This window comes from Lissotriton vulgaris, chromosome 3_1 (assembly GCF_964263255.1).
Source record: "Lissotriton vulgaris chromosome 3_1, aLisVul1.2, whole genome shotgun sequence".
NCBI classification, from domain to species: Eukaryota; Metazoa; Chordata; class Amphibia; order Caudata; family Salamandridae; genus Lissotriton; species Lissotriton vulgaris.
In genome coordinates this window covers 1,827,424,292-1,827,447,248 of record NC_141689.1, presented here as the reverse complement: position 1 = coordinate 1,827,447,248, position 22,957 = coordinate 1,827,424,292, and the positions used below count along the sequence as shown (strand labels likewise).

The 22,957-nt window shown below is 44.3% G+C and overlaps 1 protein-coding gene across 3 annotated transcripts in view; it reads right to left on the bottom strand.

Moving 5' to 3' along the window:
* Positions 1–22,957, bottom strand: part of ARHGAP10 (Rho GTPase activating protein 10) — a 1,108,509-nt gene that overhangs the window by 134,735 nt on the left and 950,817 nt on the right. For all 3 annotated transcript variants that reach the window (XM_086962271.1, XM_086962272.1, XM_086962274.1), the window contains one exon: positions 6,568–6,660. In XM_086962271.1, coding sequence (XP_086818397.1) covers positions 6,568–6,660 — 93 coding nt within the window. The remainder of the gene's footprint in view (positions 1–6,567; positions 6,661–22,957) is intronic.

The following is a 22,957-nucleotide window of genomic DNA, read 5'->3' as shown; positions in this document are numbered from 1 at the left end:
GTATACGTTCCAAGATGGCTGCCACAGACTCCGTTAACTGACACTTGTTTATTGTATAGTCCCTCATTTATGTCTGATTAAGGGTACATAAACGAGCTTCATGCCTGACACTGTGTGTGAACAAGACTGTTTTACAGGTGAAACGTGTTACAGGAACGATTAAACATTTTCTGGCTTGGCATTTCTTCCTGAGTGTACGCTTCAGTGGTGTTTGCTTCCGAATTTGAAGCCGGCCGCACAGCGCAACACCTTTCATGGGCCCTGGTCTGTCCCGGGAAATCTCCTCTGCAAACTGATATGTTTTATTAGTTAATAGTGGTACTGTTAACTAAACAACAATATCAGCATTCAGAAAGGACCCACTTCAAATTAAACCACTGAAAGAAAAAGGTTAACTTCTAGGGCATCTAAGGTCAGAGATTAGTCGCGTATTATCAGGAGGGCAGCCATCCTACTGTGAGCCTGTAAACACAAATTATGTTTGATGTCCACTTGGGAAGTGAAGTCTCAGCCACTCCGTCTGCAGAAAATCCGGATTGCTAATCTCCAATTACCAAGTAACCTGAGCACTAAGGATATCCACAAACGATACTTCACTGTGCAAAACCTCTATTGAATGAATTCTATGGTTTGCTTTGAATTATGATTGGCAGTGTGCAATATACGTGAAATCGATTTATGTCTAATGTGAGGCGACATTTTAGACACCCAAAAGCACAGCTTTGAGTCAATTTTTCATAAGGCAGGTACTCTTTACTTACATTGCAAGCGTAAATGATAACACTAAGCTGTGGCACACCCAAAAGGAATATTTGGCATTTTAAGTCCTAACACTTTATAAAAAACACATCTTGCAAGGTAAAAAACAAAACAAAAAAACGTTTCTTTCTGTATACAATGCATTTATGACATAAAAAAATGTATTGTGTGATTATTCAGTGGACTTTTGAGATGTAAATTAGTCCACAAAAGGCAGAATGTCACAGCAAGCAGCCAATAACATGAGGTGATGGACAAATATGTTTCTATGGGCGGAGCCAAAACCACTCCGTGTATATGTTAGTTTTAAATGTGTTTTATTGATTTTTCCAGTAAAAGTAACATTAGATATCGTGACATATTGTAGAGGCAATAGGCATATACAGCTGGCGGGACAGATAAGCATGTCTTCCCTGAAAATTGAAAGGCGAAGCGAGGTACATATGCCAAGAAGAGAGTACGATATCAAGGAGGCAAATGTTAAGCATTGTAAGAAGGCAGGACAATAAAAACGTCAACCAAACAACCCCCCGCCCGACCCCGAATCGGCCCCCACTCCCCCACCCCAACCAGTGTGCCATATGTCAGCATGAAATCGACGAGTGGACCAGTGATGATTGGTGCGATCCATGTATATGTTAAGGAATCAGTAGCACACTGTCATTTACAAACACCACATTTTCCAATGAAATGGCACCTAAGTTTGCACAGACATACATTTTTACGGATAAAACTATATAGCCCACAAATGATAATGTGTGAAAATCGTGTTTCATTGAATATTCATGACTTCCGACTCACCTAATTAAAGTATCATGATTTGTTTTGGTACTATTAAAATCTTTGTGTCCATCACACCTCAGAATTACAATATATATTCTTCATTTTTGATTTCCTAATTGCTGATAAACTGAAATATGCTAACTGTTCATTTACTGGCATTTACGTTTTGTTGAGTATTGCAAATAAAGGACATACTACAGCCTTTCATTTCACACTCATGTATTCCAGAAAGACTGTCACATAGTTCACTTTACAAACTCCTCTCTCTTTGCAGTCAGAGTAAGAAAAGTGAACATCAATCCCCTCATCAAAAGAATAAACATCAATATGTCAGCCTGACATTTGACCTCTGTCTTTGAAGCACAGCAGAAATGACAACATAAATACAAACTGTTGAGGCATCTTTATTTATTTCTCTTTAGTGACCCACCGGAAATTGGCTGGCGACCTAAAGTTGGAAAATGCTGTCCTAGGCAGTTAAAGCAGTCTGTACTAAGACCTAAAAAGGCCATGACATGCTAACCAGATAACTAACAGCGATGTGCTAACCAGGCCCAACAAACACTGGCAGTGGCAAGGCCAACAGGCATAATGTAAACCTTCAACAGTGTCTTAACTGGGCAAAGCAGAGATTGGTTATGATCTGCTAAATGACTAGATTGGAAATAAGTCACATAGGGCAAAATGAAAACCTGTTGTGAGATACAAACCTTTTTTTCTTTTAAATATCTTTATTGGCATTTTACAATATACATTTCAATTACAGAGTTTTAGCATGTCACAAAGATATATGCAGTCAGTTAGAACGTTGTCGTATCAAAGGTATTGAAAATAACCCTAGATGCTTCCTAGAGGATATGCAAAAAGCAAAATGAGTCGCCTACATGATGTACTAAGCAGGTAAACGGAAATTGCTAAAACACAACATTACCTTTACCCGTGCACTGTCTCTTATTTTTTTGCACTGCGTCTTTGTCCTGCTACCATTGTCAAAGTGGTAGCCAGGTTTGTTGTAAATGGTGATAACAGTTTTCAATTAGGTCGCTGTACTAATATGCAAGGGTCCCTTTGTGTGCAAATGTCCGATCCATTTAATCATAAAACATATCAACAGTTCCTTCATGAAGCTCTGGCAGCAACACAAAAAGAGCAGAAACACCTACAAGTTCCTCAGTATCAAAGACAGATGAGCCTGAGCAGTCTCAATATTTTTTAAGCTTAGTTTTTAGAGCTAAATAAGGTCTTAATAATGTAGAAAGGTAGTTTAGTCATGCGTGATCAGTCAGGGCGGGACAGACAGCAAAAGTGTTATAATTGATCTATGTCTCTTTTCCCTGGCTGGGATTTCCCTGTGGCTCACATGGTGTGAATGCTGGAATGTTTGGTGACATCGTGGAATGTTGGGTGCCTGGCCTGTGTGTGTGAAGTGGCAGTTGATGGCAGGCAGGCTGAGCGACAGGGAGGTCACTCCTTGTGGGGTTTTACATTTCCATCTATCTTGTCCTGAAGAACCTAATCTGGAACTGGACTTAATAAACCTATCCTGTTTATACACCTGGCTCAAGGACTTTCTATTTATAAAATTTTGGCGACGCTTGGAGAACCTACAACCTACAGGAAAGAGCCTATATACAAAAGAACCTACAGCGTGCAGATAAGTGAAATAATTAAGAAATCTACAAAGAGAAAAGTAACTGGAACTATTGAAAAGAACATAGCATATTACTCAAGAAGAAACGCCTTGCTCAAACTCCACCAGTGTCCGTTGCCATCTGGACACCCTGCTGCCCAAGGCGTTTGACCCCTACTTCAAGTATCCGTGTAACTTATGTGACGATTGCGCTACTGAATTGAATTGGCAGCAACGAAATACTGGCAAAACCAAGAGACACCCGATGAGCCATTTCTAAATGCTGATTGATGTAATGCTCGTGAATTTGTGACTGAGGGTTGGAGCACCCTTCCACAACCTAGAGGAGTCTACATCAACGTGTGTCTTGTTTGTGGAAAGGGACACATCTGTGTCAGCAGCTATCAGCAAGTAAATGGGCAACTTTTATTTTGCCGGTGGGGAGATCGGTGCCTGCTGCACTATTTAACACCACAAAGAGAGAGAGCGGAGCGCACAGTGCGACCAATTAACTCTGTGTTCCTTCGTTATTTGCCATTAAGGAGAGAGGGGACTGCTCCCAATTCGTGGTGCCCTGCTGTGACATCGGAGGATTGCTGTTGCAGTAATTTTTATTTGGGGTGAGTCTACATATCTTAAAGTTTAACGGTGAATGGCAAAACTTAAACGGCTGTGCGGACATTTAAAATTCAAAGTGAACACGCACTACTCACCGGTTCACGCGCTTCAGCCGGACAGTCTTCTGTGACGTTTCATTCTTAGTTTAAATTGCTGCTTATACACGTTTTCCAGCACCGGCGTGCCAAGAGCCACCTGGTGCGGCGTGTAATGTGTGCCTCTATTTTAAGATTTGTTTTGCCACCCACGAATTACATTATATTGTGCTTGGAAGTACTATCCTGCGGCGGAGTTCCTGACTACCAACCACATAGAGATAGTTGGAATGTCGGGGCATTTCTCAATTTAAAGAAGATGATAGAAGTCGCCATTTTCAGTCAGTATTCAGTCTCTAAGAGACCAACCCTGCCCACAGAAGTTGAAGAGCTGTTTTTGAAAGTAGAAAAGTCATTTGATGTGCACTATGAACCAAAGTCACATTTTCAGCAGCTGTCTAGCAGTAGTTCTATCAGCACAGCAGATATAGTGGGAGAAGATGATGTGGCCGATGGGGTTGGTTCCCTCGGCAGACATGTGTTTCCTGCTCTGAAACATATGGAAGGCACTGAACTTTGGACATTGGTTTCATGTTGTGTCAGCACTTCAGGTGAGACATCGCTCACCGCAGTAAGAGACTTTCTTTTTGATAATTGTTTTACTGTGGAACTGTTTTGTGGGGGTGGGTGCAATGTGGTGAATTTTGTTGTTAGGGAGCTGTGGTCCTGATTGGTGTGTTAAGTTGGGGGTGTTTAGTGCTCCATTTGTTTTTGCCCTCATAGAGAGGTGTTCCGGGTTTCAACGGGTTATGGGGTGCTGGTGTGTGAAGTTGTGGGAGCCGTGTGCCCCAGTTTAGTTCCTAGGGTGGTGAGTTTGCAGTGAAGTGAGGAAGTTATGTGCCCCAATTTTGGTTCACAGGGTGGTATGTATCCTGTTACATGTTTGGTTGTGGGGCAATTTGTATCGCAGTAATGGTTCACAGGGTGATGTGTACCCTGTTACATGTTTGGTGGCGGAGCGATAAGTGCTCCAATTTTGCTTCACGGGGTGATGTGTACCCTGTTACATATAGGTTGTGGGGCATTCTTTGTCCCAATACTGGTCCACAAGGTGGTGTGTACCTTGTTACATGTTGGTTATGGGTGTGTGTTCGTGTTTGCGGTTGTGTTGTTTTTTTCCCCAAGGGAGGAGGATGGGACTAATTATCTGAGAATGTAATGTCAATACTTTCTTTCACAACGTAAATGCTTTATTTTGCGAAAGCATGGTGTACATTGATGTTGATGTGTACACTGATGTTGATGTTGCCAGGGCCGGCTCTAGGCTCATGGTGGCCCTGGGCAGGGAGCGTAGGTAGGGGGCCCGGATGAGCGGTCCGGGTGGGGCGGAGCGCGCAGGCCAGTAAAGAGGGGAGGGGGTCAGGGAGTTTAGAAGTGGAACAGAGCCAGAGGCCGCCAAATCCCTGCCAGGGGCCACCACGCAAATATGTATCCATCCTCAGAGGATTATTATATTAAGAATATATATTGCCGTGGTGGCCCCTGGGGTTTGGTGGCCCTGTGCAGGTGCACAGCTTGCACATGCCTGGAGCCGGCCCTGATGTTGCTTTCTCTAATTTCAGATTTGTTATTTCCTTAAAGAAAGGAGATGTGTTATAATTGATCTATGTCTCTTTTCTCTGGCTGGGATTTCCCTGTGGCTCACATGGTGTGAATGCTGGAATGTTTGGTGACATCGTGGAATGTTGGGTGCCTGGCCTGTGTGTGTGAAGTGGCAGTTGATGGCAGGCAGGCTGAGCGACATGGAGGTCACTCCTTGTGGGGTTTTACATTTCCATCCATCTTGTCCTGGAGAACCTAGTCTGGAACTTGACTTAATAAACCTATCCTGTTTATACACCTGGCTCAAGGACTTTCTATTTATAACAAAAAGCCACTCTACTGATAACGCGTTGAGTATCCTTGATGCTGGTCACTAACCATTACATCATCCCTACATTTTTAGGCTTCAGACATCATGAGTAATAAGAAATAAGCTAGAAGTGGATGATGTCCTACTGGGGAAGACCTGGATCTTTCATAAACATGGATATCTGTGGCATAAATGCATTGTATATACTGATGCACAGTGTAATATGCTATTTAGTACCATTGCTGAGTGTGCGGAGGGTTGCGACTCACAAGAAGAGAAGCCTTGAGTGGGCCATAATACCCCCCCCCCCCCAATAAAGGAAGAAATAGCATATTATATTCAGAAATCTACAAACAAAGTTAATGTCATGGTATTTTATATTTTGTACTCTTTTAAGAAAATATATTTAACTAAAACCAGAATGCAAGGGGTTAAATTTGCGCAGTGTGGTAAAGACACCTCATGACTATTAAGAGGGCTGTTTCCCTATGTTAAGTAAATATTCTATGCAGTCTGTGAGCCAGTAAAACATGTTACTTAGTATTAACCTAGAATTTGACCGTTGCACTGCAGATATGTGTGAATGTACGTTCATGAATACAGCTGCTCCAATTAATGTGTTATTGGGCCACATTGTTTTCCACTGCCATGGCATGACGTGATTTCCTATAATAAAACCTATGTCAAACCCTGCATCACGTCTGTTTAAGAAATGGGAGATGCTTCATTATACGTTTATTTCCGAGATGTTTGATGTCTAAAGCCCATTCGCACGTGACATTTTGGATTACTTAAGACCTTCTCCCACAGTAATATTTGTAAAACCTCACCTTATGTCCAAAGGTATGTCCAAGCTGCTGAAAGACTGGGTTGGGGCAATGCACGCATCGGCAGGCAGATCCAGATCGGAAGAGGTAATAATCCTAAGGGAATCAAATGTACAGATTTTTTTTTTAAAAAGAGCTTCAGTACCAAATATTTCTAGCATTGTGCATCAGCAGCGATCACATATTTTGCATATCACAGTCCCTACAGCGATCACTGTTGGCACAGTGTGCGAGGTTGTGATATTCAAGTGGGTGAATATATGCCCAGGTCCTGCATCCCGAGACACACTTATTTCCCATTGTGACATCAAACGTTAAACCATCAACACCCTTAATAAAAGCCTGGCATTTCTTCATTCACAGAGAAGGACTAATGCACACAGGATTAATTAGCGCGAACTTGACAGAATGAGAATACTGGAGGTCTCTGAGAAGACCCATTCCCATTGAGGGCACGAGACCTGAGGTTAAGTGCCTTTTAAATGTCAAACTTTTTGTGTGCTTTGCCATACTCTGATACATGAAGATGGCACTTATTGTTTGGCGCCCTGCCCATATTCAATGTTGAGCATCTCTAAGTACTGAAAAATGATGATCTGTTCATAATAGGCATGTTCATTATTTGCAGTGCAGTTATGGAATAACGACTACTAAGGAATAATCAAGTAGTTAACGGATATTATATGTGCCGTGCAGTATATTATGCGCTGAGCACCTCGTGCCTCAGTTCTGATGAATGTTCCACGTACGATTAGCATCAAGAGTGAAAGGCCTAGTTCATAGGACCACAGGATTGGAGAGAGTGGAGCTGCAGCTGAGGACAGGCTTGGGTTCAATGCCTGATAACTGCTGGGTGCTTGTATCTCATAGGCCCTTCACTGCTTTCTAACACAGGTGCCACTTTAATCTGTGCCCTGTTGTTCGGTGATCTGTCGCCGAGGCTGCCGGCCTGTGGAAGTGACTCTCCCACCAGTGACTTGACAGCAGTGTCTCGGTGGCAGCTGGAGGCAATGGTGAAGCCCAGGCCTACTTTAGCACTGGTGGCGCCCTGGGCGGCAATCTTTTTTGGTACTCCCAATAGGACCTCCTCCTTGGATTCACTCATTACCGCCTGGGCAAAAGTGCCCTTGTCTCGCATACATTTCATTTGCTTTAAAGCACTGGTAAAGGATGGTTTTACTGTTCCACTCAGCTAGCAACATAAAATACAGATCTGTTCTTTGCAGCAGGCATATTTACCCCCTTGCTACTTAATGGCAAGTCAAAACTGCCACTAGACAATACTCCGATCTCTCTCTCTAGCAGGAACATTAATCATAAGAGTTATCATGACATTTGTATTGCTGCCTGAAAGCTGGATGCACAAGCAGCAGGTGCTATTTAATGGTACGTTATTGCTCTCATGAGGTCAGTGTCCCCCTTCCAAGCCAGCGGCCAGTGCAGCCGCACTGGTCACACCACCCTAAAGCCGGCCCTGGGTGAAGCGCAGGGTAAGGACTCCGATTTGAATCTTCTTGGTGTGTTGATGGCCTTTGAAACAGTGGATCCGAACATTCCTCCTGACCACATCACATCCTCATCTGGTATAACGGGTTCTGCACTCCAACGCTCCAGCTACTTCCTCATTTATGGCACTCGACTGCTAAAACTATCACCCTTACTTCTAAAAATCTTGAAATATATCATAGTGACAGAAAGTTTCTCTCTCATTGGTCCTCTTCAATGGCTAGTTGGGCTATCATGGCCACTGGTGCTGCAGCTGACTCTGAAACAATGGCCATTTTTGCATGATTGGTTAGATTTTTTGTAAAGGCTGGTGTCATCTGCTCCACTATAGGATCAGCATGATCGTCTTTGCTTTCAGCATTAGATCCTGTGTGCATCCATAATACACAGTGTTCCACTATTAAAGGTTTTGCCTTTGGAACATAGACTGACACCGCTAGCTGGGATTGCTCCGAAACAGTCTTTAAATGACTGAAATAATTTGTAAAGATTCTTCTGAGTGCATGCACCAAGAAAAAATGAAAATGGATGTCAGTTGAACGAAGTATGCATCATTTTTTTAAAACTGATTTCAGTGAGGGGTCAGTGAATAAAGAGGTTAAAGTTACCATTGTCATCATTTTATCTAATAAATGGATAGGTTTTGAGTAGGTGCTGAATCTTCTGTTGTCTGGAAACATTGCTAATGTTAACAGCCCTTTTGAGAGAGATGAAGATGATCTACATTTGCAGTACTACTTACATTTTCTGTTCTTAAATCTTTTGCTCTTTAATGTTCATGTGTCTGCATGTGGCACGAGAGAGGCATTCATGTGCAGATCACAGACCCTTGAAAGAGGTGAGATAAGGGCTAAACACCGCCTGTTGCATTTGGGACACCGTTTGAAACCAATTTTATTGGAAAATATTCCCTGACTGAGTAAATAGCAGATTTTCCAGGAAAAACACTGAAAAATGCCCTGTTAGAACCCCAGTTCTGCACTGCACTGGTGAGGTAGGGCCTTTGTTCACCTACGATTTCACTTCCTTGTATTGATGCAGTTCCATCCCTACTAGTGAAAGATGATGCCATCAACTGACTCTGTAATGCCAGAAACCGGTCCCCGGAAGCTTGTTTCCTTCCCAGTGAAAGAATTGGCTTAGTAGTTTGGTCTGCCCTGTTCCCATGATGCACTGGGCCAGGAACAGACTAATTTGCATATAGCCAGGTTCTGAGCTGGGATGGTGCAGTGAGCTAAAAAACGGTGTTGGATCAAGCCCTGATCTCTTGACTGGGTGAGAGTATTCTGCTTAATTCAGAAACTCTGTACATCACCACCCCCTGTTGTTTAATTATTTTGTCCACCATAAGCGTGGAAGGGTATACTCAGACGTGAGTCCCTTGCTCATTGCACCATCAGGATTCAAGCAAGCCGGGCCGAAGACGGCTGTAATGCCAGAAACCGGTCCCCGGAAGCTTGTTTCCTTCCCAGTGAAAGAATTGGCTTGGTAGTTTGGTCTGCCCTGGTAGTTTGGTCTGCCCTGTTCCCATGATGCACTGGGCCAGGGACAGACTAATTTGCATATAGCCAGGTTCTGAGCTGGGATGGTGCAGTGAGCTAAAAAACGGTGTTGGATCAAGCCCTGATCTCTTGACTGGGTGAGAGTATTCTGCTTAATTTAGAAACTCTGTCCGTCACCACCCCCCGTTGTTTAATTATTTTGTCCACCATAAGCGTGGAAGGGTATACTCAGACGTGAGTCCCTTGCTCATTGCACCATCAGGATTCAAGCAAGCCGGGCCGAAGACGGCTGTAATGCCAGAAACCGGTCCCCGGAAGCTTGTTTCCTTCCCAGTGAAAGAATTGGCTTGGTAGTTTGGTCTGCCCTGTTCCCATGATGCACTGGGCCAGGGACAGACTAATTTGCATATAGCCAGGTTCTGAGCTGGGATGGTGCAGTGAGCTAAAAAACGGTGTTGGATCAAGCCCTGATCTCTTGACTGGGTGAGAGTATTCTGCTTAATTCAGAAACTCTGTCCATCACCACCCCCTGTTGTTTAATTATTTTGTCCACCATAAGCGTGGAAGGGTATACTCAGACGTGAGTCCCTTGCTCATTGCACCATCAGGATTCAAGCAAGCCGGGCCGAAGACGGCTGTAATGCCAGAAACCGGTCCCCGGAAGCTTGTTTCCTTCCCAGTGAAAGAATTGGCTTGGTAGTTTGGTCTGCCCTGTTCCCATGATGCACTGGGCCAGGGACAGACTAATTTGCATATAGCCAGGTTCTGAGCTGGGATGGTGCAGTGAGCTAAAAAACGGTGTTGGATCAAGCCCTGATCTCTTGACTGGGTGAGAGTATTCTGCTTAATTCAGAAACTCTGTCCATCACCACCCCCTGTTGTTTAATTATCAACTGCTCTGCGGCAGGTATTTCTGCTAAAAGGTTACGGATCCAGCCAGACAGCTAGGTGGTACAAAGTTAAAAATTGTAGTTTTTATGGCATAACCTCTTTTGAGAGAGCCCAAAAACAAAATCTAAACGATTTGCTTTTGTATTGATGCGAATTGTTTCATGCCTAGGTCTATGATAGTTGGAAACACAACATAATGAGAACATTCCAGGCAGTAAAATAAAGACTCTGTGTAGAGGTAAAGTAACAAGTGCAAAGGCTCTGCTTAAAAGGGATAGTAATACGTATGCAATAAATGACTGAAAGAGGGTATCGAAACATGAGTCCAACTAAAATACAGAGATCCTCTGTGTTCTATTTCCAAGTACAGCTAAAAGGAAATACTCTTCGTTTTCTTTCCCCCCTGTACTACTCTCCACCACTGCAGTAGACTCACCACTGGGACCTTGCATATAGTAGTCAGTTTTGCATCCATAGTTTGGATTAACTGAGGAGACGACTATTGAGCACATGGTTGAAAGTAGACCCCTGTTTACGTGTGCAATGCCAGGCCATAGCTGTATGCAGGCTGTATGTTAGACTGATACCAGAAGGGGAGCTTGAGCCATTCAAGCACTGACACCCTGGTGGATATAGTGTTTGATTATCTTGTGAAGGTGCTTGTGGTCAATAGCATCCAACAGAGAAGGAATTCTATTGATTGAAATGCTTCAAAAACACAATGGCTATTTGAGGCCATTCTAGTTCCTTGGTGGCATGCTTCATCATAGGGTTCTTCCCATCCCCTGCGGAATGGGGCGTGCTGCAAACGTCGAGTACAAGGGAGCAATTAAAGTGTTAGGACCGATCCAAATGAGAAAAATTTAGAGTGTGCGGGGTTTGGTGGAAAAATAATAAAAAATATCTGGCTAGTAGGAAAATATTGACTTTGGAGGATGAGTCCTTGTGCCTGTCTCCTCTATCTCCCTCTTTGTGGTTTATATGGCAGTCTAGTTCCTATATCTATTTTGATGAGACAAGCCTTTCTAAACCCTTCCCGTTGACCCTTTTACTCATACCAAGCCTCCTCCTACTGCTATGAGCCTAAAAAAAACATTCTAAATCCTTCCCTCTTCTATACTTCAACTATCCTTTTCAATTCAAATACCAGACTAACATGTCCACCACTCGAATTAATTTCAAATTTCACATACCAATTAACCCCTATTCCTTTATAAGTGCCAGAGCAGCGTGCTACCTGCTGAAAAAGCGATTTAACATCCCATCAGGGGTAGCAAGCGCTACATAAATGCAAATCTTTTCACCTCTCCTATCCCTCCACTATTTTTCTCAATTCAAATAACTAAGTAACTTATCCACCACTCAAATTACTTTCATATTTTACTATACTAATTCACCACTAATCATTTATGGGTTCCAGAGTAGCGTGCTACTCGCCGAAAAGCGATTTGACGCCTTTTATGGGGTAGTAAGCGCTATATAAATGCAATTACAATACAATACAATGTGTGACCCTCAAAAGATCAACTGCTTTTACTGCCTCTATATTCATGTATATACAAGATACAAACATCTCTTAAGCTCGTACAAGCAGTGCTGGAGTTTGGGCAGACTAGTGGCGCTCGTCCGGAGCACTTCTGAATTAGGGTGAGGCTGCCATCACTAAAAAGCAAGATCATGCTCCGTGAGGACCTTGGATCAGTGACTGGTGTTCCATTGGTAATGGTAAAATGGGAACAACTACAGTGAGGCAGGTGCTTACAAAGTTACTGCATCACATCTTCAGTACTCTCCAAGTCAGGACAGGTTGTAAAGGAAGAACATAATCCTTGGGTCGAATTTCCCCGAAAAGAGGAGTTTGCTTATCTTGCTGTTGTTACTTTGTACAAATGTGCTACCAAGATATCCGATTATTAGTGCAATCAATTTTATCTGGAAGTGTGCCACAGATTCTCCAAGTGTGAATGGAATGTTGATGACCCAGGCACAGGCAACACAGCCAATAAGGGTCACCTTATGAACACTGCGACCAATGGCACTGAAAGACCGTAGGACACTGAAAGAAGCTGGTTGGGAAAGGTGGACTGTGAGTTGAGAATTTAGAGAAAAAAAGCACAGAAAAAAGTCTATGTACCAAGAGTTACTGTAGAGGTGTGCAATCCATTCAAGGAGAGACAACAAGGAAGCTGGGAGGAAAACAAACATTTGCGTGGGGCAGGGTGGATGTAAAATAAGGTACAAATGCACAGGGGCTTCCCAGGATTTTTTGTTTAGCCCTGTCAAATATTTTTCCCAGTAAAGGTGAGGACGGCCCATAAACGTACAAGAAGAGGGACCAGGTCACAGGAGTATACAGACAATTGAAATAGTTTTTACCGAAACGCTGAGCTTTAAAGTAGGTTAGGAATTGATGCAATTATTCGAATTAAAACATATTTTGTGACGGAAAACAATTTAAAGACACATTTTTTTTAAAGAGGAACTGAACCCAAAGAAAAGGAAAGATCTTATTTTGAAATTATCTTCCGGCTGTCGGAGGGGACACTCTTTAGAATTATAATAGGAGACATGACTGCAACACACTTCTGCAATTCCACACTTGATCTACTGTAACTATGACCAATGTTTTCAAAATCCTCGAAATCAACAGAAGGAAGTATCAAAGCTCTTTAAGAAACGTGTGTTCGCTTGCAATTACATGACACTTCAGAGATAGATGAGATCCATGGGCGGAATGAACAACAAACCAATACCCTGGAGGTGAGAAGGGTGGCAGGGAGTTCAGCCAGAAAACTTTCAGATATCTTTCCAATCTGTATTGCACTTGCCATAACCTGAATACTTGAAGAACAAGTACCGGAAGATACAACAAATGTAATAAAAGAATTATATCAGTTGTCTAGAATTTGACATACATCATCAAGGGGTGCAGGCCCCCTACCCGGTAATAAGGGTGAAGCTCAATTGAATCAGAGTGTTAGTCACTGGGTTTATGGTGGGAAATCATGGGTTAGGTCTAGTTTGCTTAGCCGCCTTGAGTTTATATTCATGCAACACATAAGTGTTTAAATTGTAAACGGAGGAGGACCGGTGTCCAGCCTGCGGCTAGTGCTATAAATTGTTGCGCCTCTTTAATCCACGGCTAAACTCTCCCTGGCCCTTTAGCTCACTCCTGCTGGTTCCTGCTTCCTCTTAGTGTGATGGTTTTCCATCTAATCTCTTTTTCCTCTTTTCTCGTTTGTGTGTTTTTTCCTCGTTTTCTCTCGACCAGTATCTGGAAAAACAAGCATTTGCAATGCAATAGGTTTTACATTTATGCGAGTTTGAGCTATTGGTTTTGTAACTGGCAATGCCTTTTATTTATGTGTTGTTTTTAAAACAGATAAATAAAAGGCATTGTCATTTACAGTAGCAATAGCTTAAACTCTCGCAAATGTGAGACCTATTACATTGCAAATGGGTGCTATGAAAATAAAAAAAAGCATTAGGAGGGAGCGTGTCCAGCCTGGAACAGCAGGTAGGAAAAAGCTATTTAAGGAAATAGTGCTCGGAGGCTGTAAGTAAAGCATATTGAGCAAAAATACACGTAACAGGAGGTGTTGCCATGGGAGGTTACAAAATGAGAAAAGGTGGTTTTAAGGAGGGACTACTAAGCCTTTTGACCAATGAACAGCCACAGTTTACAGTGGATAATGGCACAAGCCAATGAAAAATGTGGGCGGAGCTTCAAGTACCTACCTCAATGCAGCATGCCTTGGAGAGCAGTGCATGCGCTGCACAGGCTCGACCTAATAACTGCTGGTCTCCAAAATGAGTGCACGTGGCCCCCTCCTGCAACCACAGGCTCAAAAGTAGCACTAAACACACTACAACCTAACAATTATGGACTCAATCGCCCTACGGATCTAGTCAGTCTGAAATTTGAGGGAGATGGCAGGTGTACAAGTCATTGCTTGACAGTTGAAGTTGTGCCATTCTGCCCTAGGGATTGCACCACATAAATAAGAATATGTTAGTTCTCATTTTGTGATACTTCTGTCTTTTTTTTTTAACTCTGAGTGTTTCACCTGTTGTACCCTTCCTCCATTTTTTATATTGCATAATTTCCAGTACCCTCTTCTGTTCGCTTCCCTTTATAGGTCTGGCTTCACAGTACAGCAATTGACAGGCCTTTGGTTACCAACTCTTCAAAATATGTGTACAGTGGGCTTTAACCCCACCCAGAAAAAAGTATTTATAACTATTCATTTTGAGCTGTACCATAGTTGTTGTTCTGGGTATCTTATATTTTTGAGCACCCAACAAAGACTATCAATCCCTATGATCAGAAGGGTCAGGGAGATGGAAACGTAAACTACTTTTGTAATTAGCCCATCGGGGCAAAATAAAAGAAAGTCATCCTTTTTGCCCTGATTACCTCAATTTTTGAAAATATGCTTGTGGTTACGGACTCCTAAAGTGTCTGGACTGTGCTAACCTGGCCCAGGGCCAGTGCTCTACCCTCTAAAGGTATACGCTGATTGCTATAACTCTAATTGGTAAGGACAGTTTATCTGGAAGTCCCTAGTGGTAGGACATGTAGGTTTAGAGTAGCCTTAATGCATTGAAGTGCCCACCGCTGCGGTGTCTGATGTCATTTTAAAACCAGGCCTGCCTTGCAGGCTGATTTTAAAATAAAACTGCGTCCAAATTCGACTTTGGAATTAAATGTAAATGTATGTAAATGTATTGCGATTTATATAGCGCACGTATCACCCGAAGGCATCAAGGCGCTTGCCTTGGGAACCCGTCCTGGTATTCCCCTGTGAGATAACCCCAGCAAGGTATCCACAAGGCGAAAGCCAGGCATCCCGCCGCGAGGGGCCGTAGTGGAGATTAAGCAAGCTATTGCCCAGAGTCGCAGAGTGTGAACCCGTGAGTCGAGAAAGCACTTTCAAAGTACAAAACTACTTTTTAGGGCTCGCGCCCTGCATTGCACTGCGCAGGAGTGCTCGCGCAGGCGAGAGCCCTTTTGTCCCGGGTCTGAAAACGGACCCTGGAATCGCATACGCTGGTGCATGTGCGATTCCTTTTGGGTTCTGCTATTGGGCTTTGTGTGCGTTTATTTTTAAAACAGAACATGCAATAGGCCAAAGGCGGGCGCATTGCTCTGCCCATGGCCTATTGGTGTCTGTTACGCGCACACAAAGCTCATATGTTTTCAATTATCGTGCCCAGACATGGGTGCGATAATTGAAAACATATGCCACTCGTGGGCGTTTTTTTTTCTTTTTTTTTTACAAAGCTTTCAGTGGCACTTGTTTAAACTACATTACCTAGTAGGATAGTCTAGCAACAGTGCAGAATTGATTCGGTGTTTGTGCGGTCTATGGAGTCAGGACATTTTGGTGCAAATATTGCAATCTAAGTAATCCGGCCGCTGGAGGGTGAACGTCGGCTTTGCACCTCTCAGCTGAACCTTGCATCGCACTAACCGATGGTGTCTGAAAAGCCTTCAACACCATCTTGCCTTCAACTATAATCCATAGATTGGGGGAGATTGGTGTCGGTGCCAAAGCCATAAAATGGCTGAATAATTTTCTGACCGAACGCACCAATTCGGTGTAGGTAGATCGCTTCAACTCCAGAATTATTACCCTTGCCTGTGGGGGTGTGGAGGGTGGTTATCCAAAGGGCTCATCTCTGAGCCCAACCCTTTTTAACATCTATGTGCCCTCTCCTGGCTAAAGGTATAAGATCATGTCCAAGGAAACAAAGATAAGGTGCACAATATTTTGGAACACTGTATCCTTCAACGTTGAACAAAACAGAAACTAATACATAGGATTTTCGTCCTACTCCGTTATGGTGGATATTTTATCCCTTTACCCACTCCAGACGTCTATTGGAGTATTTTACGGGAGAAAGGGGTCTCTGAGAAAAGCACAACTGAGTTACTTTAGTATCTAGCATTAAATTAGTGCCTTACCAAACGTTGGGCGCCATGTAGTGTAGTTCATATATTCCCAATAGGCTCCGCGCATTGGAATAATACATCCTATAGATTAGACATAGGACTGAGGTCGACTAGGTCTCTATTGAATATATTAAACTTAATAGTGAGTGCCAGATAGCTGAGCGGTCACAAGAAACTTTCTCGAATTCACAAGAAGGGATTAGTTTCTGACAACCGCATAAACATGACAACTTTGTTTCCCAAGAATAAGAAATGTATCTCTGGAGCCGTGGAAACAATAGATAAGTATTTCACTCAGTCAATCGTGCATGCTTCGTTTCTACAGAGGTGCAGAGAAATAGAGAGACGGGCGTTTTCAATAAAAGGTTTTATTGAACAGTCTTCTTTCTCATGCAAGGGAAGTGAACTGCTACAATCGTAAAGCAGACTGCAAAGAATTATGCGTACAGCGAGAACAATATTCTACAATAATACTGTAAGAGCATTGTATAGTTTCTAAACCATATATAAATACATACATAAATAATAATGGCTAAAAATACTCAACGGGTGCTTCTAAAATATGCCTACCCCAATGTACCTAACCTAAGTCTAGTACATGGGAAGAAGTAAGTATTGTGTAGCATAGGTTTAGTTTTTGCCAAGAATCTATCCAAGATTTCTCTAGGTTCTAATCAGCTCCATACCTTAGTTTAGAATGAAGGAAGTCTGGTATCTCAGTCTAGGGACTCTATTTCCCAACACTCCGCAAGGGGAGCTTGGAAACATTGGAGCTGGATTCTCGCTGTGAGAAATGCAGCCTCTCGATCAATGCGTCAGATGGAGGGTCGGCTTCCTTCGGCACTTGCTGTAGTGAGCTGCGTCGGGCAAGTAGATAGTCTAACTGCTCCGAACCACCGAGTCTTGCTAGAGCAAGTGAAGGCATATTTATAGCTTGAAGGTGTTTAGTTTGACGTAAAGTCGAGCATAATAACATCAAGAAAGAACCCCTAGGGAATAGTAGCTCTTTGCAAAGTACATGAGTTATTGGACAAATCAATATTCAAGCAAGGGAAGGTCCATGACTGCTTAAGTCGATTTTCCAGGAAATCGTTGTGACGTTTGGTACGGGTGGAAGTAGCCATGCCTGTATTTGGTTTGTACGGGCTATGTCTCAATAAGTGAATGGCTTCTATGCCTATATTAGGGCAATGTGAATTGTACCTATTAAGGGCATAAATTGGGAAAATTCACTCGGATCCTAACACGCCACACAACAGTACCTTATACAATAGCAAAAAAGACTTGGATCTTGGTCGGACAGTAAACTCACTATTATTATTATTATTATTATATTTCTTATATAGCGCCAGAATCGACCCCCGAAGGGGTATCTCCGCGCTTGCCTTGGGAACCCGTCCTGGCTTTTCCCTGTGAGATAGCCCCTACAGGGCATCCCCAAGGTGAAAGCCAGGCATCCCGCCGCGGGGCGCCGTTGTGGAGATTAAGCAAGCTTAATGCCCAGAGTTGCAGAGTGTGAACCCATGATTAGGTCAGGCACCGAAGCGAGAATTATCGAGTCCATGGACATTTGAGCTCAAGACCCTGCCGCGTCGGGAATTGAACCCTGGTCCCGGGTCTGACCTCTGCTTCAGGGTCTGCCTGCTCTAACCAGTGAGCCACACTTCTCCACTATGGAGACTCAAGCCAAAAAGCTGCCCACAACTTGCTTGGGACTAATTTGCACATTAAGAAAAATCATGCAAAAGAGTAGTCCTACAAGGCTCTTTAATTCCTGTCTTGATTACGGCAACTCCTTGTTTCTGGGAAGCTCTCGATTCTTCTTAAAGCACCTACAGGTTATTCAAAATGCCACAGCACGGTTGCTTTTCGAGATCCCTAAAAATCACTCCGCAGCCACAACCCTGGCTGCGCTTCATTGGCTCCCAGTACAAACAAGCATTTCCATTGCAATAGGGTCTCACATTTCTTAAAGTTATAGCTATTGGCGTTGTAAATTACAATGTCTTCTACCTATGTGTTTTGGTTTGGGGTGTACAGAGGCACAGCTGCAGCACTGCCTAGAGAATTTAGAATGAGGAATTACTGATGAGACCATATAAGCAGCCAGCAGCACTGTCTAGAGGACTAAGATTGAGGAATTACTACTGGGAACAGAGACAGAGCTGCAGGGTAAACACTCATTACAACAAATCTTTTACCACAACTACCATCACCCTGCTTACCCTCACAACGCAACTACCAATACTCTGCAATGCCATTACAACGCATGGCATTACATTTTATATGCTTTTATCACGCATGCTTTTGAAATTCGTTGTAAATACATAAATGGTAAAAGCATGTTTTTTATATGTAAGTATTAGGTAAGTATAGGGTTTTGGGATGTAGGGGTATATGTTTTGGGGTTCAGGGGTAATTTTAGGGTTAAGGATATGTTTGAGTTTTGGGGTTCTAGGGTATTTTTAGGGTTTAGGGTGGTTTGGGGTTAAACAGGGTATTTTTAGGGTTCAGGGTGGGTTAGAGTTTTGGGGTGCACAGGGTAATTTAAGGGTTCAGGGTGGGTTTAGGTTTTGGAGTACTAGGGTATTTTTAGGGTTTAGGGTGGGTTTGGGTTTTGGGGTGCTGGGGTATTTAGGTGTTTGGGTACTGGGGCATTTTTTGGGTTCAGGGTGGGTTTGGGTTTTGGGGTGCAGGGAGTATTTTTTGGGTTTAGGGTGGGTTTAGGTTTTGGGTGCAGGGGGTATTTTTAGGGTTCAGGGTGGGGTTAGGTTTTGGGGTGCTGGGGTATTTAGGTTTTGGGGAACGGGCATTTTTAGGGTGGGTTTGGGTTTTGGGGTGCCGGGGGTATTTTTAGGGTTTAGGGTGGGTTTAGGTTTTGGGGTGCAGGGGTATTTTTAGGGGTCAGGGTGGGTTTGGGTTTTGGGGTGCACAGGGTAATTTTAGGGTACAGGGTGTGTTTAGGTTTTAGGGTTCAGGGTTTATTTGGGTTTAGGGGTGCAGGGGTATTTTTAGGGGTCAGGGTGGTTTACGGTTTAGGGGTGCAGGGGTATTTTTAGGGATCAGGGTGTATTTGAGTTCTGGGGTGCTCTAGTTAATTTTAGGGTACATGGTGGTTTAGGGGAGCCAAGGGTAATTTTAGAGGGTATGGGTATTGGGGTGGTATGGGTAATTTAACAATTTGGGGGAGTTTAGTCATTAGGATACAAATGGACATTTATGGGTTTTAGGGGGTATTTTGAAATATATATATATATATATATATATATATATATATATATATATATATATATATTACCTACTGGCTGTCGCCAGTAGGTATATATAGTTAGGATTTTTTCCCTATGGGATTTTTGAAAATTCTATGTCTAATAACTTTGGCGTTTGTGGACGGAATCGGCTGAAATTTTCAGGAAAATGGCACATTTTGTTTCTGAGCAGCCCTTGAAAATTTGGGGGGGTTTCATCAAGGGGGGGCCGAGAAAAAAGGGGGGTCCCAAAACGCGTTTTTCCCATGTTAATTTCCATAGGGCGGTTGGCCTCACTTTTAGCTCGAACGGCTGAATGGATTTGCACGAAACTTGGCAAAATTATAGGGACTGTTAGCCCGATGTGCCTTTGCTAGGTCTCAATATATGTGCTTCAGTGGATTTTGAGAAATTAACGTTCAAAAAAAGATATATATCTGTAACAGCGCCCCGGGCTGCGCTCCGGTTCGCGTACTTTTCGCGAAACGGAACTTTGCGATGCGAAGCCGATTGGCTTTCCGGTGTCTGTCAACATTCTAAACAGTCCGGAGCGGCCGCCATCTTATCTCTCGGTAGGATCGAGAGAGAAGAAGAGGTGAAAAACGAAGGGGGAATTTAATGAAAGGGGGCAAGGTAGACCCCTCTTGACCCCCTAGGAATGATGTTGGGGTTATTAAAGGGTCCCGTGGGGAAAATAAAAAAAAATTGATTTTTCACGGTAGAAGCGCTTCCCGGGCCGCGAACTGGGCCGCAAACTGGTAGCGAAACGGGAATTCGCCATTTTGTGTTTCGTTTTAATTAAATTACTAGGTATAAGGGGGTGCGGGAGACGTATCCTGATCCCTTATGTTTTCTGAGGGTGGCTGAGGAGGCTCATATATGTTGATACATGTCTTCCAGCGGCTGTGCGTGAGCGTTTTTTTTTTTTTGCTGCGTGACGTCTGTTAACGTTCGATTCGATGGAAATCAGGAAGTGTTGAACGCCAATTTGTCACTGCGATAAAATATTTTGTTATAAATGAATCCTTATTGATAAACATTGTCTGCGCCATCTTGCCTTTTTTCCAATGCCACAATTTTGTCGTGCACGGCAGCCATTTTAGATGCCTTGACCAGACCCACTCTCTGCACGCCGTCGATTCTCAGCACGGCTCCCCACCCTCGCAAGCATCTCCCCCACGCACTGGTCACCCCCGCTCTCTCTCTCATGCATGGGCCATAAACTTCCCCCCATCTGCGCTGCTCTTCCCTGAGAATCACACCCTGTGCCCGCCCGACACCTCCCTTTCACCCTATTCACTACCGCACCCTCTGACACTCCTCTTCCTCTGTGTCCGATTGTCCAGGCCGGTCCCAGGCTATCACCTAGCCCTGCGGATGTAGTTTATGGCCCCAGCTGTAGAGAATCCAGACATGCCAACCCTCCCGATTCAGGCGTGAGACTACCGATTTCAGTGCTAGTCTCCCGCCTCCCGATTCCTGCAAGCAAAAACCCGATTCCTCGGGGGTTTCAGCTGACAGGGCTTGGTATTGTGTTACGTGCTAATTCTTCCAGGAAACGTCAGAGGGCCGATGCAGGGGCTCTAGAAGGGGTGATAAACCATTTAAGCCTCATTAACAAGCGCATGGTCTTTTAAAGATCTGTGAAGTACTCGGGGCGGCGGTGTGTGTGTGCCCTCTTTCAGGAGCGGGCGGGGGGGGGGGCACTGCCAGCAACTTGCCAGGCCAGGCAGTGTTCAACACTTGCATCACCCTTTCTCTGCCTGCTATTGCGCTCCATGCTTCGGAAAGGTAAGAAAAAGAACGTGCATTTGAGTTTGAAATGTCCGATCCTGTAGCAGCACACTTCCAAAGCCCACACATGACAATAACCCGATTCAAGGCCCCATTCACCCGATTTTTTAAAAATATATAGCACTCCAACAAAGTAGTAGGATTATAAAACTTTATTAACTTATAAATATATAGAACGCAACAAAAACTGTAAATACATTTAAACATTTTTTGGAAAAAAGAAGCAACAATGGTCAGTAGCTGTCTTTTGTGCGAATAGTCCCAAGGCAGCACAACGTGCTGAGTTCTGGACGGCACCCAGGTGATGTTACCTGGGTGCCGCACTGGTTTTTGGTATCCTACAATGCAGCTCAGAAAAACAGCGTGGGGCGCCCCGGGGGGTGCGCGGGGAGGCCTCGTCAGTAGCGGTCTGTTGTGCGAATAGTCCCAAGGCAGCAGAACGCGTTGAGATGTGGATGGCACCCAGGTGATGTCCAGTAAGTTGCCGCACTGGTTTTGGTATCCTACAATGCTGCTCCGAAAAACGGCATGGGGCGCCCCGGGGGGGGGGGGGGGGCGTGGGGGAGGCGGCGTGAACGGGCCTCCCCAGGTGGAGGCTCGTCTGCTGTACTGGGGCGCCCCTTTACCGTTTCAGTTGCCATTCCGCCCGCTTTTGCTACACTGTGCCTCATCCTCCATTCAGCTGTTTATCGCCCGCTCTTGCGGCTACAGCGTCTCGCTCACCATGTAGTTGAGTTGCGCCCACTCTTGCGGTGCAGCGATAGGCGGCTGCCACAGGACTCTTAAAATGGCGGCCGGCTCTTCGGATTTGGGCCTGGTCCACTAAAATGGCCCTGTGACACCTTGGAACTCGGACGCTTGCCTGCTAAGGGCTTGGGCTCCATTCTCGAAAGCGCCCCCTCAGCCGTGAAGATTCTACAAAAGTCTTGGGGGCCCTCGACTCCTGCAGGCTTCCGGTGGGGAGCGGCTGCCATGATTGCTCGCGGAATGACCACGACGGAGCCACGAGATGGTGGTGCTTTCATGCTGACGCCAGCTTCAGTCTGAAACATCCAGAAACAAGGTGGGGCTTTCATCGTTTGGGAAAAAAAAATGTTCTAAACCAATGAAAAGTGTTATTTTTAGGTCATATGACCAAGCCTTCCATCATTAGGAAACCAAAAGTAAAATGAACCAATGAAAAGTTTTATAAACAAGTCACATGACCTGTTATGCGGCATAGGGCTACAAAAAGCGTAGAAAATCCGTTGGCACGTGAGGCGGCGTCAGTAGCGGACAGATGTGCGAATAGGCCGAAGGCAGCACAACGCGCCGAGATCCGGATGGCACCGAGTTGGTGTCCAGCAAGTTGCTGCACTGGTGTGGCTATCCTACAATGCTGCGCCGAAAGTCGGCATGGGGCGCCCCGTTGGACTGTGAGGTCGCGTCAGTCAGTGGGGGCTGTGCGTCTCCCCCAAGATGGAGGCTCCTCGGCTGCAGTGGGGCGCCCCTTAGCG